The sequence below is a fragment of the Sturnus vulgaris genome, chromosome 26, assembly GCF_052056855.1.
Source record: "Sturnus vulgaris isolate bStuVul1 chromosome 26, bStuVul1.hap1, whole genome shotgun sequence".
In the NCBI taxonomy this organism is placed as follows: Eukaryota; Metazoa; Chordata; class Aves; order Passeriformes; family Sturnidae; genus Sturnus; species Sturnus vulgaris.
This window is the reverse complement of record NC_142268.1, coordinates 1,257,077-1,274,792: the sequence shown is the minus strand read 5'-3', so window position 1 is coordinate 1,274,792 and position 17,716 is coordinate 1,257,077. Positions and strand designations below refer to the sequence as shown.

The 17,716-nt window shown below is 51.8% G+C and overlaps 2 protein-coding genes across 5 annotated transcripts in view; both read right to left on the bottom strand.

The window, feature by feature from the left end:
* UHRF1 (ubiquitin like with PHD and ring finger domains 1) overlaps positions 1–17,716 on the bottom strand; it is a 55,254-nt gene that overhangs the window by 33,342 nt on the left and 4,196 nt on the right. For 2 of the 4 annotated variants that reach the window (XM_088179130.1, XM_088179134.1), the window contains exons 3-4: positions 14,111–14,245; positions 13,735–13,859 (exon numbers count right to left, since the gene is read on the bottom strand). The gene's annotated coding sequence lies outside the window, so the exon portion shown is untranslated. Of the gene's footprint in view, positions 1–13,734; positions 13,891–14,110; positions 14,246–17,716 lie in introns of all 4 variants that reach the window. The other 2 variants (XM_088179132.1, XM_088179131.1) reach the window with 2 other exon arrangements.
* FEM1A (fem-1 homolog A) lies at positions 356–4,350 on the bottom strand. Its single transcript, XM_014887200.2, has one exon. The coding sequence runs from the start codon at positions 4,196–4,198 to the stop codon at positions 2,192–2,194; it is 2,007 nt and encodes a 668-aa protein (XP_014742686.2). The 5' UTR covers positions 4,199–4,350; the 3' UTR covers positions 356–2,191.

Here is a 17,716-nt window from a genome sequence, read left to right as displayed (position 1 = left end):
CCCCATGTCCCCCTTTCTGCTGGCTGTGCCCACTATCCCATGTGTGTAAGGCAGGTAACAATCGAGTCAACACAGATCCTCCCACACTGTTTGATTTACACCAAAATATCAGGCAAAACATGGAAGAGGTGTCATTTCAGTGTGAGTGTTACTCTGTTCCAGAGGAAATGTTTTCCCCTGCAGCACAGATTGCTTTTTCATAGGAGTAACCATGAAATGAACCAATCACACCTGTTAATTGCAAACACCTCAGGATTCCACACCCAGTGTCCCATCCCTGGGAAACAAACTGAAAATAGAGGAAAGCACCTGAATATAGAGGCTTATCAGGAAGAAGTCCAAGGCACTTGCACTCTAGCAGCCATTTTTTGTTTTATTATTTAAAGTTAAGAGCGCTCATCAGCTCACAAAGGAACAAATCCCATTCCTGCAGTTTAGTTCAGGTTTCAGCCAAAAGGGGAAAAAAAAAATAGAAGGCAGCTAAACTAACTCTGCACTTTACAGCTCAATTCATGTTAAACTTCCTCGCTTTATAAATAAATGTTATAGTCAACACTGCAAAATGTACTGGCAGATCTACAATATCTGGAAGGGGCAGAGCATGGTTATTGAGGCTGATAAATACAAGTAGAGAAGCTTCAGTAGCACAGAGAGCGAGGGTGGGGCCAGGGGTCTGCTCTCCCAGCTGGGACCTTTCCCAGAGCTCCAGGCAGCTGCTTCCCCCTCAGCTGTGCTTCCCACCCTGCTCAGGGCCAGGGCAGGAGCCAGGGCTGCCCATCACTGCCTGCACAAGGACAAATTGCTGGAAACTCTTTTGTTTTCCACCACGGAGGGTTCTGCTCATGGAGGCAAAAACCTGCCCTGAGACCACCGAGTTAAAAACAAGGTGTGTGCAGATCCTCATCAAAGGAAGGAGCTTGCCCAAACAGCAGCCAGGTGAGATTTCAAATTCTACCTTGGAAGTAGCACCATCCTCAGTGAAGTTACAAAAAAAAATTTTAAAAAGGAAAAAAAAAGAAGACTCAAAAGCCCAAACCAGCTGCTAAGAACCCACTGCATGAGGTTTCAGAGTGGGGCAATAACAGAGCCCAAGCAGGTGATACTAAAACCTCCGAAGGACAAGGAGGCACCTTCAACTTTCATTTCTTGCTTCTTTCTTCAACCCACCCTGGTGCAAACCCACCACACTCACTTGCTTTCATAACCCCCTCCAAGCACCTCCACAATGCAGGTACCACCTGGTCTCCAATATAGTTCCAACTGTGCTGTTTTGGCTCCCAAACCGTCCACATTCACCCTTCCAGCTCGACCCCTGCTGCCCTCTGGAGCCAAAGCAGGAGCATGCTGGGCATGGAGTGAACGGGTGTGGAATGGACAAGCCAAGGGCCTGAACACCACATCAGGATTTTCTTCTAAAGTATTTTTTTCCTCCCCACTCATAAACTACAACATCTATGGATGAAACTGTATAACCAGAACTGACCTTCCTCTATCTTACAGGATTGGAGAAGTCTTGCAGCATAGATAGGGCCTGGCTCTACGAGAGAAAAAACATCCCAGCTTTATGCACAATCATGGAAATCTCAGGCCTTTAACACCATTTGCTACTTGGCCAACCAAGAGAGAGACAAACCCCATCCTCAGCACACCCAGCCCTGTGCCATCCCCGGGCAGAGCATGAGCCCCTCGGCTGCTGGGCATGGGCTGTCCCAAACGTGACAGGAGGGAGGGGAAGGGGTTAGCTGGAGGGTATTTTATTCCTTAATCACTTTCTATCTGTTGGGTGTGTGGGGTGGGAAGGGCCAGAGCACGTGGGGGGGATGTGTAGCTGCTCCAAAGCTGAACACTGAGTTAATCCAGCACTAATGGGAGAGGCAGCAGGTCCCAGGGAATCTCCATTTCCTTCCTTCTCAGGACACGATGGTGGCACAGGGAAGGGCAGGGACTGTGGCCATCTGGGGACAGAGTGCACTGCAGAGAGCTGGTACCTGAAGGTGACAACGAGGGACAGCTCTGGGGCCTCTTCCTCCCCTGCCCCGACACGCCAGCTGGGTGGTGACAGATGGGGACAAAGCTCAGCACAGCAACGGCCCTGGGCACTTTGGCCCAGCCAGCCCGAGCCCTCCAGCCACACAACCCCAGCAGGGTGGGACAGGCTGGGGACAGGCTGGGGACCCTCAGCTGTCACGCCCTAGTGCAGCTCAATGAAGGCTTCCAGCTCCTCGGGGATGAATCCCTTGTAGGGAATCTTGTGCTTGTCCAGGGCGCGAGCAGCAAGGCACTGGAGGGTGATGTAGTTGAAGGGCTGCATGGTGCTCTTGGTGAGCAGCTTCTCGTCCAGCAGCTCGTAGGCCGTCTGCTTGAAGGCGTTGGTGGCATCCATGTGTGCCCCGGCCTCCATCAGGGCACTCATGATCAGCGGGCAGTTGTTGCGGGCGGCCACGTGCAGGGGGGTGTTGTTGTCATAGTCCCGGCTGTCCGGGTCCGCCCCACACTCCAGCAGCAAGTTCACCACGTGCAGCGATGGGAATTTGCCCACGGGGTAACGGCCCACCGTGGTGGTGTCCTTGTCCACGGCCATGTGCAGGAGGGTGAAGCCGTTCTTGGCTCGGGGGCTGCACTTGAGCAGGCGGTAGATGGTCTGGCGTTTCTGGTGCTCCTGCTCCGGGGTGCACTCCACCTTCTCCAGCAGGAAAACCAAGTGCAGGATGATGGCCAACGTCTTGGTGAACTGCGCCGAGTCGGCCACGGGGTCCTTGCCGTGCACCAGGGCCCTCTCCACCTCCCGGACCCCTTTGTTCAGCACCCCGATGAGGTCGGAGAAGCCCAGGTGGGTGGCTAAAGTGCCTTTGGAACGGTCCTGGAGCACGTAGGAGTAAAGCTCGGCAAAGGAAAGGAAACTGCTGGCAGTCATGGGGCTGAGGGGCTCCAGGTTGCCTTGCTGCATGTCCAGGGCGTACTTCCACAGGTTAATGCAGCGCTCGAAGTTGCCGGAGTCGGCGTAGACGGCACCGCGGTAACGGATGTAGTAGGAGGTGTCGGGGTGGGAAGGGCCCAGGATGCGCTCCCGGATCAGCAGCGCCTGCATGCGCATCTCGTCGGGGTCTGTGATCAGGGCTTCCAGCTCCTCCAGAGAGCTCACCTCCCGTGAGTAGTCGTAGGCCAGCACCAGCTGCCGGGGCTCGGGTTTCGGCAGGTACTGCCCTCCCTCGCAGCGCAGCTCCATCGCCCTGCGCCAGTACCTGTGCGCTCCCAACAGGTCTCGTTTCTTGTCCACAAACGTGGCACCCAGCAGCTCCAGCGCTTCCACGGCGGCCTCTCGAGTGCAGAACACGTTCGGGACCTCGTCCTGACTGGAAGCTGAAGCACCACATCCCTCACAGCCCTCTTCACTGCAGCCGCTCTGATGGCTCCCACCTGAGGCACAGGACCCGCTCTGGCTCCCCGCAGCCTCGCCCTGCCGCAGCCCCCCCTGGATCAGGTACTCCACGATGTTGGTGTGGCCGGTGACACTGGCAGCGAGCAGAGGGGTCATGCCATAGCCGTCCTTCTCCATGCGGGCCTTGGAGCGCAGCAGGAGCTGCAGGATCTCCAGGCTGCCCGACTCGGCGCAGTCGTGCAAGGCCGTATTTCCCTTCACGCTGCGCCGGTTCACATCGGCCCCTTTCTCCAGCAGGTACCGCGCGATCTCCCGGTGCCCTTTGTAGCAGGAAATCATCAAGCACGTATGGCCGTGCCGGTTGGCCACCTCCAGGTCGGCCCCGCGTTCGCCCACCAGGTACCGCACGATCTCCAGGTGCCCATCGAAGCAGGCGGCCCGCAGCGGGGTGGAGTTGGTCAGCGTGGTCTGGTTCACCGAGGCGCCGTGGTCCAGCAGGCTCCGCACCACGCCCAGGTGCCCCGCAGCCGAGGCCGCCCACAGCGGCGGGGCCCCCTCGATGGTCTCGCCGTCGAAGCTGACGGAGCCGCCCTCCTCCACTCGGGCCCCGCAGTGATCCAGCAGGTATTCCACCACCTCCAGGTGCCCGTGCCGGGCCGCGATCAGCAGCGGAGTGCTACCGGCCCCGGGGCCGCCACCGCCGCCGGGCCCCGCCGTCAGCGCCTCCAACTCCTCCCGGCTGCGGCTGCCCAGCAGCTTCTGCAGCAGCTTCAGCTTCCCATCGCGGGCCGCATTGTACACGGCCGTGCGCAGGTCCATGGCGCCTGCGGCCGCCTCCAGGCCATGGACAGGCGGCGGCGGCGCGGCCCCAGCGCGGCGCGGGGCGGGCGGGGGGCGGCGGGACCCCCCTGCCCTCAGCGCGGCGGGACCTTCACCGCCCGGGCCCGGCCGCCATCTCAGGCTGCGCTGCGGAACAAAATGGCGCCGCGCGGGGCGGAGCGGGACGTGCAGTCAATGATGGGAACGGTAGTCCCGGGAGCGGAACCTCTCGCTCTGCGCCTCGCCGCCCGCACTCTGTTTCCCAGGAGGCAGAGCGGGCGGGGGGAGAGGTGGGAAGGATGTGCACCCTCTCCTCGCGGGGCATGCTGGGCAGTGTAGTCCACTTGCCCCGCGGCGGTAGCGCCGCTAACGGGGCTTCTCCAGCTCCGGGACTACGCTTCCCACTGTGCCCCGCGCGGACCGGGCGCTGTCCAGGTGTGTCTGTGGCTCCCCGCGTGTGCTGATTTCATAGCGGTTTTATTTCTCTTAAATTCCTTGATGTTATGGCACTTCAAAACACTGCGGCTGCACAGCATTAATCTGGCGTGGTTTACTTGCAGGTTTTATGAAGTCATAATGTCCTGAGCTGTAACGGAGCCACAGTGATGACGCAGCCCAGCCCAGGGTCCTGCACAGGTCTGATGGTGCGTTTTAAAGTACGAGTTTCCTGCTTCGAGGTGACAAAACCTCGTCCCCACCAGCGAACACAGATTTATTCGCTCCAATTCCCCCCACGGGACATTATGTCCAGCTCGCTCCATCCTTGAGTGAAAATACCAGCCTGGAGTGAGGGAAAACACTCAAGCAATAAATAGCTCACCTTAGATGAGCAAAGCTTTACTCACCAGAGTCTATTTTTAGGGCATAAGTTGAGTTTAAGTGCCCCTAATCTTTATAGAGAGAACGGGCACAGGGTTTCTCCCATTGTATTTTATTTATAGCTGGGTTTCTCCTACCCAGGGAAATAAGCTTAGTCTCATTATTTCCATTATTATTATTCTGTCTGTCATGATTATTATTCAGTCCATCCACCCGTTTTAGGTCTTGTCTGGAATTACAGTGGATTATCCCACTGATGCCTGTTGCCTTCACACAGAATATCACTTTTGTTGCTAAGAAACTGCTTTTGCATAACAGGCAGCAGGAGCCCAATTTTCACTTGAGCAGCTTCTGGAAATCCCTGGGAGCAGCAGCTGCTCCTGGAGCCAGAGTGTCCGTGGCAGAATTCCCACTCGAGGTCTGTGCCTGGGGATTGTTCCCTGTGGGAGTGGGATGGATTTCCCATGAAAAGGCAGCTGTGGCTGTCCCTGGATCCTTGGCAGTGTCCCAGGCCAGGTTGGACACAGCTTGGAGCACCTGGGACAGTGGGAGGTGTCCCTGCCATGGCAGGGGTGGCACTGGGTGGGCTTTAAGGTCCCACCAGCCCAAAACTTCCTGGAATTCTGTGACAGCAACTTTATGTTTGAGAAGAAAAGGGGCAAAGGTCCCTTAAACATCTCCAGGATGTCTGTGCTGTGCAAGGGCAGCTCCCTGCACGTCAGGACAGGAGGAACCAGGGGGGGATCCTTGAGGTTGGAAAAGCCCTCCGGGATCACCAGGTCCAACCTCTCCCTCAGGGCTGTGAGAACACACAACTCTGGGCACAAGTTCATCACCCAGAAAAAGCCTCACGAGTTCCATCTGAACACTGTGAACCCTCTGGGTGTGTCTGGGAGTGCCTTGTCCTTGTCCCTGTTCCTGTCCCCTCTGAGAACACCCAGTGCAAACCCCAGCTCCAGGCTGGCTGTGCTGCAGGCCAAGGCACAGACACGGTGACATTTCCTCTCCTGCTGGCTCTCGTGTTGCCATGGTGACCAGATGCACTCGCTCTTTTATCTGAAGTATCTATTAACCAAAGCTTCCTATTAATTTTCCCTCCATTGAATCCATTAGGAATTCACCAGAACACCACACAGGTTTTTAGGTCCCAAATCCACCTCAGAGCCCACCCCCCGTTCCTGGCTGGGCTCAGAGACATCGTGGGGTAAAGTGCAGCTGATGGAAATGGTTTTCCCATTAATGAGAAATTTCTCAGTAATGAGAGAATAAAGAGCAGGAGGAGAAGTGTCACAGCAGCCTCTCCCCGTGGATCCCTGGATGTGGAATGTGCTGGAGCCTCAGGACCTCACCCCAACCTTTTATAGACCAGGGCTCCAAGCCTGATCCAGCCTGGCCTTGGACACTTCCAGGGATCCAGGGACAGCCAGAGCTGCTCTGGGCACCCTGTGCCAGCCCTGCCCACCCTGCCAGGGAGGAATTCCATCCCAATGTCCCATCCAGCCCTGCCATTCCCTGTATCCTGTCCCTCCATCTCCTGTCCCAAATCCCCCTCCAGCTCTCCTGGAGCCCCTTTAAGCCCTGGAGGGGGCTCTGAGCTCTCCCTGGAGCTTCTCCAGGTGAACACCCCCAGCCCTCCCAGGCTGTTCCAAAGTTGGAGCCTCTTCCCTGGACAGCTCCCACTTCCACTGAGACAACAGCTGGGAACAAAGGCTCTGTGCCACCCTCTGAGGGTGACAGGGACGTGTGGCTGCTCCCCTCTGATCTGTGCCACCCTCTGAGGGTGACAGGGACGTGTGGCTGCTCTCAGGTTCTCCTGCTGAGCTCCAGCTGCTGCTGCTTCTCCCAGGAGCTGCCGGGATCCTCCCCGTGGCAGCAGCAGCTCAGGAACGTGGGTGAATCCTCAAATCTGGGGCAGGAACGAGGGGCTCAAACCCCCCACGTCCCTCCCCTCCAGACCACGGTCCCCCACAGGGTTGTGTAGGGTTTTTGGGATAGCACAGAAAAAAAACCCAGCCAGAGTTCTGGGAATAAGAGGGGAGTTCAATCCCCAGGGGAGGAAGAGCAGATAAAAAATGAGACGTTGTGACAGGGCTGCCAGGCTGCGTGGCAGGAGGGTTAATTTTTTGTGAAACTGCCATTTCATATTCCCTTTCAGACAAGCTGAATTACACGGTGCTGGCTGCTGCAGGAGGAGCATAATTTCCTTCACAGAAATAATGACAGGGTACTTAAAGAGCAAGTGAATGGATGGCTGAAGTACTGGGCAGAGACTTCAGAAATCCAGGCTGAGCCCTCACCTTTACAGGAGGCTCCTTTGGTGACCTTGGGCCAGTCATTTAATCTTCCTGTGTCTCAATTCCCTGCCAATAACACAGGAATAATAACTGTTCTCTGTCTGCCTGCCTTATTTAGGCTTCAAACTCGGAATTTACAGCTTGTGTTTGCTCTGCTTTGAAGCCAAAGAGCTTCAGTCCATGCTGAGGTGTCTGGGACAACCACGATGTACAATGTGGAGAATAACAAAGGGCTGGGATGGATGGTTTGGAACATCCTCAGTGTGAAAGGCTCCAGAATTCTTAATCCATTGCTCCCCATCTCTTCCCTCAAAATGTGGAGAAGTTTGGAGCTGTGCTAAGAGTTCCAAAAGCATCAAAATAATTTAGGAGCAGAGTCCGTACTGATTTATTGAATCCCTGAGTTCCTTCTGAAGCAGAGGGGATAATTTAGAAACCTGCAGAAATTTATTTTGTGCTCAGTCAGGGCTGCAGCAGCTCTTCAGGTTGTTCAGTGTAAATTGAGGTTTGCAGGCTCCTGTGTACCCAGATTTTATCCATCTCCAGCTTTCAGCAGCTTGTGTGATTTCCTGAAGCCAGGGAAGATGGGTCCCTGCTCCCAGAGCCAGTGAACACCAGATTGTCTCTATAGTTAAGCAATTTGCTGTACAAAGGGAACAATTCTAAAAATAGGGAGAAATGGCACCCTGACATGAGCAGGAAGGATGACCCAATCCCCACCTTGCTGCAGGGCCTTTGTCCTGTAAGTGCCTCCATCAGCAGGGCTCTGATGACATTATTTTCTGTGCTGATGTGGGCCACGAGGCCGGGGGTACCTGGGAGGGAGGATTTTGCTCAGCGTGCAAAAGGAGGATGAACACTTCTGGGGCAACACTAAATCAAAGTTTCATTTACATCAGACACCAGCCTGGCCATTGCAGCATTTAGGGTTGCACTGCTGCCCTCAGAATTTTGTGTGGGTTTAATCTGTCAGTGGGGAAGGAAAAGACAGGGGAGAACGAGTCGTGGTGGTTTATGAAACCTGGATCTTTTCTTTCAGGCACCATCAAATGGCAGCGATTTGTACAGGTTTAAAACTCTCCTGGCAATAGATTTGTGGCTGGCCCTGGATCCCTGGAAGTGTCCAAGGCCAGGCTGGACATGGCTTGGAGCAGCCTGGGACAGGGGAAGGTGTCCCTGCCATGGCACTGGGAGAGCTTTAAGGTCCCTTCCGACCCAAACCATCCTGGGATTCCTAAATCACATCTGCCGTGGGCAATGCTGAGCCTGGTAAGTTTTAAATTAAAAAAAAAAAAAAAAAAAAAAAAAAAAGGAAAAAGAGAAAAGTGCTCAACAGCACAAACAACCCAGATTATTAAAGATATTTGAGTGTATTTACCACTGGTCTCGGCAAGATTCAGGAGTTTCATTTTCACACTTAAATACCTTTGAGAATGGAGGCTCTGAGTGGTGTTGAAAATTTGTTCTTTTTATATTTTAAGCAAAGGGCTCAACTCTCCAAACAAGCCCTGCCAGGCATGGAGGTCCCAGCAGTGCCCTGACCCTGCTCTCGTGTTTGGGGAGGATTCCTTGGGTCCTGTGCTGCTTTCAGCTGGGGCAGACTGAATTTCCTTCTCTTCTCAGTGGCTGCACAGGGCTGATAATTCAGATGTTTTTGTTCTTGCCAAGGCCTTTCCTGCCCTCGTCCAGCCACTCTGGGGAGGGGCTGGGGGTGCCTGGGACTGACCCCAACTGACCCAGGGATGTTCCAGACCACAGGACATCATGCTCAGGATACAAACGGGGCCAAAGAAGGAACGGGGGGACATTCGGGCTGAGAATAAGCCAAGACAGGAGCTCCAGCACCCCAAAACACTTGCACACCCAGGCTGTGGCAGCCTGGGCTGTATGGCAGGCTATGATTTGTTGTCACCTTTACAAACACAACAACAAAATCACTAGTCTTCCACACAGAGCCAGGCCAGGAGAGCAGCATTTCCTCCTCAGGGACGAGCCCCTGCCCGTCTTCTCCCAGCATCCTTCCTCAGCTCTTCTCATCCTGGAATCCTTGTTCCTGTCTCTCCTTCAGGGATGGATGCTGCCCTTTGCAGCGTTCCTCCTGAGACCACATCAAACCTCCCTATAATCATCTCTCCAATTTGTGCTGTTCCCATGAGTTTCTGCTCCATTTTCTCACTCCAGAGACTCTACAGGGACATCAGGGCTCAGCAGGGGCTCCTCTTGCCTTACCCTGTGATAAACTTCTCCAGGAGTGCTCTGTCAACCTGTCTGTCTCCCAGTTGTGTTTGAGTCTGACTACAATAAGCAAATGCAATCTATGCTGGGGAACGCTGGAGAAAAGGACTCTGCAAAGAGAAAGATAATGATAGTGCTGAGTTTCCTGGGATCCTGCTGAGAGGCTGACTTAAGCAAGGAAAACAAACCTCTTTTGCTGTTCCCCTTCTCTGGATTTGTTGATGAGCAATCTTTGGTTCAGGTCCAGCTTTTCTTTGGCTGCCCAGCTTTTCTCTGTTAATCCCTCACGTGGATGAGGTGTGGAAGGACACTGCTGGCTCACACCCACGGAAAGGATCTGACTATTCCTTGTCCAGTAGAGCTTTACTCACCTCAGCCACTGAAATCAGGCAGGGAACAGCCTCTTCCCATCTTCACCCAACTCTTGTGGGCACTTTTGGAAGCGGGTGGAGGGAAAAAGGGAAAGAAATAAAACCATTCCTCAGCAGCATTGGCTGCTCCTTCCGTGGGAGGATGAAGAGTGTGCAGCAAAGGAGAGGGTTTGGCAGGGGCTGTGCCCTGTGGGAGCTCATGGGGAGCAGTCCCATCCCTCCCTCTCCCTTTTTTATAACATATGTGCTTCCTGTGCACACTTTATTCTAACTCCAGATGGGTGTTTCAGTCTGGGGATTTGTGCTGCTCCCAGATAAGAGCCCTTTGTGCTGGCCGAGGTAGCAGGAGTGTTTGTGATAGCTGGGGCTGATACCAGGACATGTCCAGGTGGTCTTATTTAACAGGGAGCATTAGTGATACTGCCATTGTCCAGGAAATCAGATAACAACGGGTCCAGGTGTTACCCAACACCGTGTTTGTGTAAGGACAGAGCCAACTGAACACTGGGGGATGTGTTCCTGTACAAAACTGCTGTCACCTCAAACCTCCCAGGTAAAATTTAACCAGGACTTAGAGTGGGATGATCCTTGTGAGTCCCTTACAGCTCAGGATATTCTGTGATTCTAATCTGAATATCAAGTGGAACAGTAATGAGTATGCAGTGAAAACATCTGGGGAGTGAGACAATATTTAGAAATAGAAATTCAGGAGAATTCAGCCTTTGGCCCCAGATAACTGCAAGAGAGGATGAATTGTAAAGAAGAATTAATTTGGGAGAGAAAACAGTTTGGGAAGTGCTAGACGACTGGAATTAAAGGTGACAAGGCCAGTTTTCAGTCCTTGTTCTGGGACACGGCTCCACAAAGGGATTTACCACAAATCATTACTAGACAGGTCAAAATCAACAGGAGACGTGTGAGCAAGAGCTCCTCTCCTGGTTTCACACCCAGCCATTCCCTGCTCAGAGCCAGGTGCTCAGCAGGACACAGAAACTGCAGGCTCAGAGGCTGTGAGGGTGTGAGTTTTTTTTGTCTCGACTGTCTCTCTATTTCTCCCTGTGATATTTGGCAGGAAGGGATCTGCCACTCCTGGTTTGTCCCAGAGATTTCAGGGATGTGGCTCCTTGTGCTGATGGCAGCTGGACCTCGCCCCTCTCCTGGCACGGGGAGGCTCCTCGGTAATTGTTTCTATGGATGGGAGCTAAACTTAGCTCCAGAGCAGGGGAAAAATCCTGTCTGCAGAGAGTGGGGACTCTTGGCCTCCAGCTATCTGTGACCAGGCTCATCACAGAGAGATCCCCAGCTGCACTTCCAGGCTGTAAATTAAACAAACAGAATTTCCTCTACACCAGACCACAGGGAGGGCAGAGAGAACAATGTGGCCTTATTGCTGTTATTTCCTTTGGTTTCAATCTCTGTCCTCTGCCCCCCACCTCCTCCCCAGCCCCATGTCTCCCACTTTACCCGATTTGTCATTTATTACCGTGCTTTAAAGAGAGGCAGGGGGAAAAATGCTCAGTGCAAATTATATTTTGAGCTGTTGTGCTTTGCCCCTTTGGCAGATAATAAATCTCTCTGGCAATGCTCCTCTGTATAGGATTTGTCATTAAATGCAATTAAACAAACCCTGCAGGTGTCCATGATCAGGCCTGCAGCAGCCCATTCACAACTGCAATGTTATTATCAGCCTGACAACAAAACACCAGATATTTCCTGAGCTCCTCTGATCGATGAGCTTGCCTGATTTGGAACTGGAGGGAGGAGAGAACCAGAGCGGTTCAAATGCTCTTTAAACTTATTGATGGAAAAGTCAAAAAGCTGCTCAGCAATCAGAGGGAAGGTGGAGAGAGAAAAGAGCCGAGGGACAGGAGGGCTAAAAGGGAAAAATGAGAGAGGAGTGTTAGGGAGTCAAAAGGCAGAAACAAGGTGAGTTATCACATGGTGCCCTTCCACCCAGCGAGTTTGGTAATGCACAGGACTGGAGTTTAAAAGGCAAGGAGGGTATTTTAGGGATGATTTTATGGCAATTGACCTTTCAGTGTTGTCATGTAGCCTCCCTGCCCAGTCACAGCCCTGGGACAGGACTTGACTGGCAGGTTATCCTGTTGTCCAGGGATGTCTGTCTGTCTCCACAAACTGTAGCCAGATGGTTGGATCAGACACCCAACTAATTTCAAATCCCACCTGGAACAGTCAGTGGAATTGGACAGGGCTTGGAGCAGCCTGGGAGAGTGGAAGGTGTCCCCAACCATGGCAGCTTTATGGTCCTTGCAGCCCAAACCATTTGGGATTCTCTCTGAGTACAAATTCTTCCCTATCCTCATTCACACCAAAGCATGTCCTGGCACAGCTTTGGGAAGCTGCAGAGGTGCTGCTGACAGGACTTGTCCAAAGCAGATGCAACTACATTCACACCAGAATTGTTGTGTGCTCTGACAATCAGGAACAGGAAAAAAATCTCCTGTGGTTTCTGTGAGCCATCCCAGGCAGCCTGTGGAGTGTGAAGGTCAGGGATTCACAGGGGACTGGCTGCTATCAAGTCCAGTGAGAGAGAAAAATTTGCCATCACCGTTGAAATTCTTCTGCCTGACTCGTTTGCTCAGCTCAGCCCCTGGGTGCTCTGGGGATGAAACTCGGGGTGCTCTGGGGATGAACCTCTGTCCCCTCCTGTTCTCACCCCAGGAATCCTGGTTCAGCCCAGCTGATTCTGGGGCACACATGGAATTGCAGTGACAAGGGACAAAGCCTACATTACTGTTCTAGTGTCACATAAATAATAAATTTTGGGATTGGATAAGGGGAGTCAATGGTATCAGTAGTGCCTGTGTAGAGTGTAAGGAGTGATTATTTATTGCTACAATAAAAAGCTTTTGCAGGGGTCTTTGACAAAGATTTTAAACCTCATCTGTAGGGTAAATACCCTGTTTGCTGCCATCCGAGGTCACACTGGGATTGTGACACAAGGAGCCAGGAATTCTGTGATTGAGCCATGGGTCTCAGAATGAAAATTTCCCTGGAGCCTGCACCTGGATCACTCTGCAGCACTGCTCTCTGACCCTTGTAAAAATCCATGAATAAAATTTATGAATAAGTCTATTTTGCATGGCCTCTCCTACAGACGGTGGGGACATGTGAGGTGACCCTGGGTCAGCACACCTGGGAGCCATGGATGTGACAAACCTTTACTGGAACGGGCATTGCCCCACTCCAGTGCCTCCATCTCCCTCTGCTCCTGCCTGGACTCTGCTCTCGGCCCCATCTGCCAGAACCCACAAGCGCCGCTGATTCCTGGCAGCTGATTCCCCCATCCTGGAGGTTTTGGGGGCTGAGGATGCCACAGGGAGCTGCTCTGTGCTGGGGCAGAGGGACAGAGCCAGCACGTCCAGGGCCAGCCCCGGTGAGCTGAGGCTGCTGCTGAGCATCCCCGGCACGGTGAGCTGGAGCTGCTGAGTCCTCAAGGACCCTGCGGAGCTGAGGATTTACACCACGGGATTTACACCGCGGGATTTACACCAGCGAGGCCGGGGCTGGGCTGGTGGAAACCCCCCGGAGTTTTTCCATCAGTGCTGCGAGAGCGAGGAGGGAGCAGATCTAGGGTAGCATGGAAATGCACAACTGATTGGATCGACTTCAACAAACCAACAAACACTTTTTTTTTCCCCCCCCCGTTCTTTCCACTCTTCTTCCTCCCCACCTCCAGCAGTTCCTCTCTGCGCGCTGCTCATCTCCCTTTGTGCACCTCTTACCCGCACTCTCCTCTCTAAACAGGTGCAGTTGCCACTCAATAGACTTTAATTACCACTTCAAGGGCTCTCACCGGGGTCTGCGGGAGGGTGGAGATGAATTTTCCCGAGGATTATGCGTGTGGCTGAGTTCTCTTCAGTCAGATGCTGATATTGCTGCCAGCCAGGATCCTTCGAGAGATCGGTTCTTCGGTTCTCTCTGTTCGTGTTAACAAAAAGGAAAACTGCTGCTGAAGGGAAAAAAAAAAACAACCCAGCCATTACCTGGATTAATTAGCAGGACACAAATGGGTCTGGAGAAAAACATTACAGAAAATTTACAGCCCAGAAGTCTCAGCTGGGCTTCCAAACTATTATTCCTTGCAAATCAGAAGTGGAGAGCTCAGCATCTCGGAAGATTTCTATGGGAGACTGGGCTCTAAAAATACAAGTTGTTTTTAACCACTTTACCTTTTTTTTTTTTTTGCTCCGTGCTCTTCCCATCACGGCTTACTGGAGAGACGTGCTGTTAATGCATCCTGCTGGGACCCTGGGGATTCCTCCCAGGGAACGTGTGGGTTCATTCCCGGCTTCTGCACAGTTTGCCTGTGATGGAGGAATTATTCCCAGTGTTTAACTAGTAACATAACACTATTTTTATTATTAAGATCCTCTTCAAAAGACACTCCTGGAGGATGCAGAGCAGCTTCTGCCTGTCAGCACTGCCTGGAATTGTTTGCCCAGGATGGGAGTGCACGCTTGTGGGGATGCATTCAGAAATTTGGATATGTGCTTCTCTGTGCTGATACATGCAGAGAGGAGCTGGGACTATAACAAGATCTTTTGGGACAAGGCAGATTTCCAAACATTTAAAAATAATTTCTTTCACTCAACATTAACATTTCTATTTTTTTTTTTCATAAAATGAAATGTAGGAAGGAGATTTTTAGAGCAAATTAAGCAACATTTTGTTCTGCTGCAATCAAGTTTGTTTTCCTAAACAAGAATTCCAACAAACTGGGGAAATACTGCAGCCAAATGTGCTTTTGCAGATGTGTTTTCCATGAAACATTTTGCCTAGCTCCAAAACAGCTGGGTATGTGCAACATCTGAGCTTCTGCTTGGCTTCTGTCCTGGTCTGGTGCCGACAGCAGGGTCCATGTGGGCTCTGCTCTCCCAGTCTGGGATAGCTGGGGCTGAGCTCATCCCCCTGAGCCAGCCACTGCTCCTGGGGCAGGCTCCAGGCTCCTCTCACCTCTCAGGCATTATCCCAAGCAATGAGACTCTGGCTGAGGATCCCACCTGCAGCCCTTTCCTGCACCCCTCGTGTCCCTCCAGCTCCGTCTGTCCCTGTGCTCCCATCTCTGGGATTGTGCTCAATCTTTGTGCACCTGCAGCACAGAGACAGGAGAGAGGAAGAGAGGAGGCAGGAAGGAAGGCAGGAAGGAAGGCAGGAAGGGTGGATCTGATGGAATGATTGAACTCAATTTCTCTGTGCAATACTCTGGAGAAAGAGCAGAGTGACCAGGGCACACGTGAGCCCCGAGGCATCGCTCAGTCCCTGGGAATGTTCTGTTTCTCATCCCTCAGGCTCAGGATGGAGCTGTGCCCTGAGAAGTCAGGGGGTAGAAGACACAGGGCCTGAGATGGAAAAAGGAAGAGTCACAGGTTCCCACTCACATTTTTCAGGTTCTCTCCTTCTCATGTAACTCATTCTTTCAGCTTCTATGATTTAAAATTCTTCTGCCTTCATCACCTCTTCCTCCCACCCTTCCTTTCCTTGTGCATTTTGATTTCCAGCCCCATCTATCACATGTTTTCCTGCCATTTCTGCAGGACTGGGATGAACATTGATCACAGCCATCTCAAGCCCATCTCTCCTTTTTCCCAAAGAGCCGATGAAAATGTCACCCATGAGATAATCATCATGTTGCTTACATCCCTTAATTGCTCTCAAAGTACACGTCGAGGCTTCAGAGCCTCTTTGAAAGGCAGGTTCTGGCCTTTGGCACATTATTGACAGGCTGTTGATAGGCCCCTTTGTTGAGAAGCAATTTTGTCCTTTTTCCTGTACAATTTTTTGGCTTTTCTAAAGACAGCCCTTTCAGAGAGAGTAGATTTTTAAAATAGAGCTGAGCTTAGAATGAACAGACATCAGAGTTATTCCCGAGGAGCAGTGGCACACGTGGGAGAGGAGAGCTACCAGCACACACTTCGTGCAGGACTCTGAACAGGAAATCAAACTGGGATGACAAATGGCTTCATCCTTGTTGCTTTTTAGTCCTTCCCCCTCTCAGACCTGATAATTAGATGTTTATTTGCAGTGTATTACTAAAGGATTGGATGTCTTGTGTGTTCTAGTGGATTGTTCCATGGTAAACAGGAGAAAGTCGACACTTCAGCTGTGCAGTGACTCATTTCTATCTATTAATGATAATTCTTAGGGGTTTTTAATACCTGCTGATAAAAGTGGACTGAGATTTCCTCATCACAACCGCCCCTCCTGGTCTCCAAAGCTCTGCAGGTGTGGGGCAGGGCCAGAGCAGAAGCAGGCACTCAGAGCCTCCAGCAGCAGTGAGGAGCCTGTGGCTCCTGCTTGAGTGATTCCCACCTCAGCTGCTGACTCCCAGGGACACACAGCCTTTAAAGTCACCCCTTTAACAAAGATTTATTTTAATGTGCCCCTGATGTGAGCCAGGGCCCCTCTGGGGCAGATGCTGGGGTCCCTCTCTAGGTAACCCCACCACAGCCTCTGGCACAGCCCAGCTCCACGCTCCAACACAACCCTGAGCAAAATCCCCAGGCTCTTTGCAACTCAACCCCAACCCTGAGAGAAATTAAATTCTTTCCTTTCTGAAACAATGTCCCTTGGAATGATTTTGCCCTTAATGAGCCCCGACTGGCTGCTGTGTTCTGGAGCCACTGGTGTGCATGTTAACGAGGAGCTCTCTCCGTGTGGAAGTGTGGAGATGGCTGGTCCTGTAATGGGAATCTGTTCAGCATCCTAAGTCCCACATTAGGCTGTGCCTGTAGGAACCCTGGGATGTTCCACAGAGACTGCCTGAAGGTAATCATCTCTCCCAGTCTCCTGGCTGTCCCTAACCAGTGCTCAGCTTGCAGCTATTCCAGGAATCGCTGCAGACATGATAAAGTTTAGCCCCTAATGCATTCACCAGCAATAAGGTGGGGAAAGAACCCATTAATTCAGGATGAAAAGGGAAAAGGCAAAGGGCTGTGGTACCCAGAGAAACCTCCATCTCACTGGGATTTGGGTCTTGAACCCAGGGAGGGACTGGGAGCCCTGGAATTTCTCTGAGTTTTCTCTGAGTGGGTTCAAATCATGAGTGATACTCAAAAAAAACACCATCTGCCTCAAATTCACCTTTGATTCAAATGATGCACCCCAGTATTTCCCATCCCAGAAAACAATTTCATACATCACATCCACTTAAGTACACATTGTACAACAGGTATAGATACACACACACATTCAGATTTGTGTGTTACATGGAATGAGTCCATTCTTTAACAAGTCCAGGAAAGGAGTTCTTCCAAACCCATTCCCTCATTGACAGACCAGCAGAAAGATATAATACTTCTCTTCTAGAAAAATATAGCAGCTCATTTATTTTTGAAAGTTGTGAACTCATTAGCTGTCAATTAATGTTCCACCCATCCCTGCAGCCCCTCGTGAGGTCACGTAAAACCTGCCCAGAGCTCCAAGCCCACCTTCATCAGCACAGGGTGAGAACTGCTGAGATAAAATGTTGTCTGAATTAGATGGGGAGGATTAGAAAGGTGATAAAAGCTAAGCCAGGAGAAAATCAGACGATAAATAGGTCTGGCAAGATAGATGGATAATCTTCCTCCCAGGCCAAACCTGACAGGATAATCACCTTTCTCTGTTCTCTGGTTCCATTTGCTCTCAGACCACCAGAGCTTTAAGATATCACTGAATTTGGTTTTATGGTGCCCTGGAAATGGGGATCACAAGGTCTGTCTTTATGGACAAGGGATTTGAGGTACCTCATTTAGGAATGGCTTCAGGTTTCAGATTAGGATTGCAAAAATCAAACA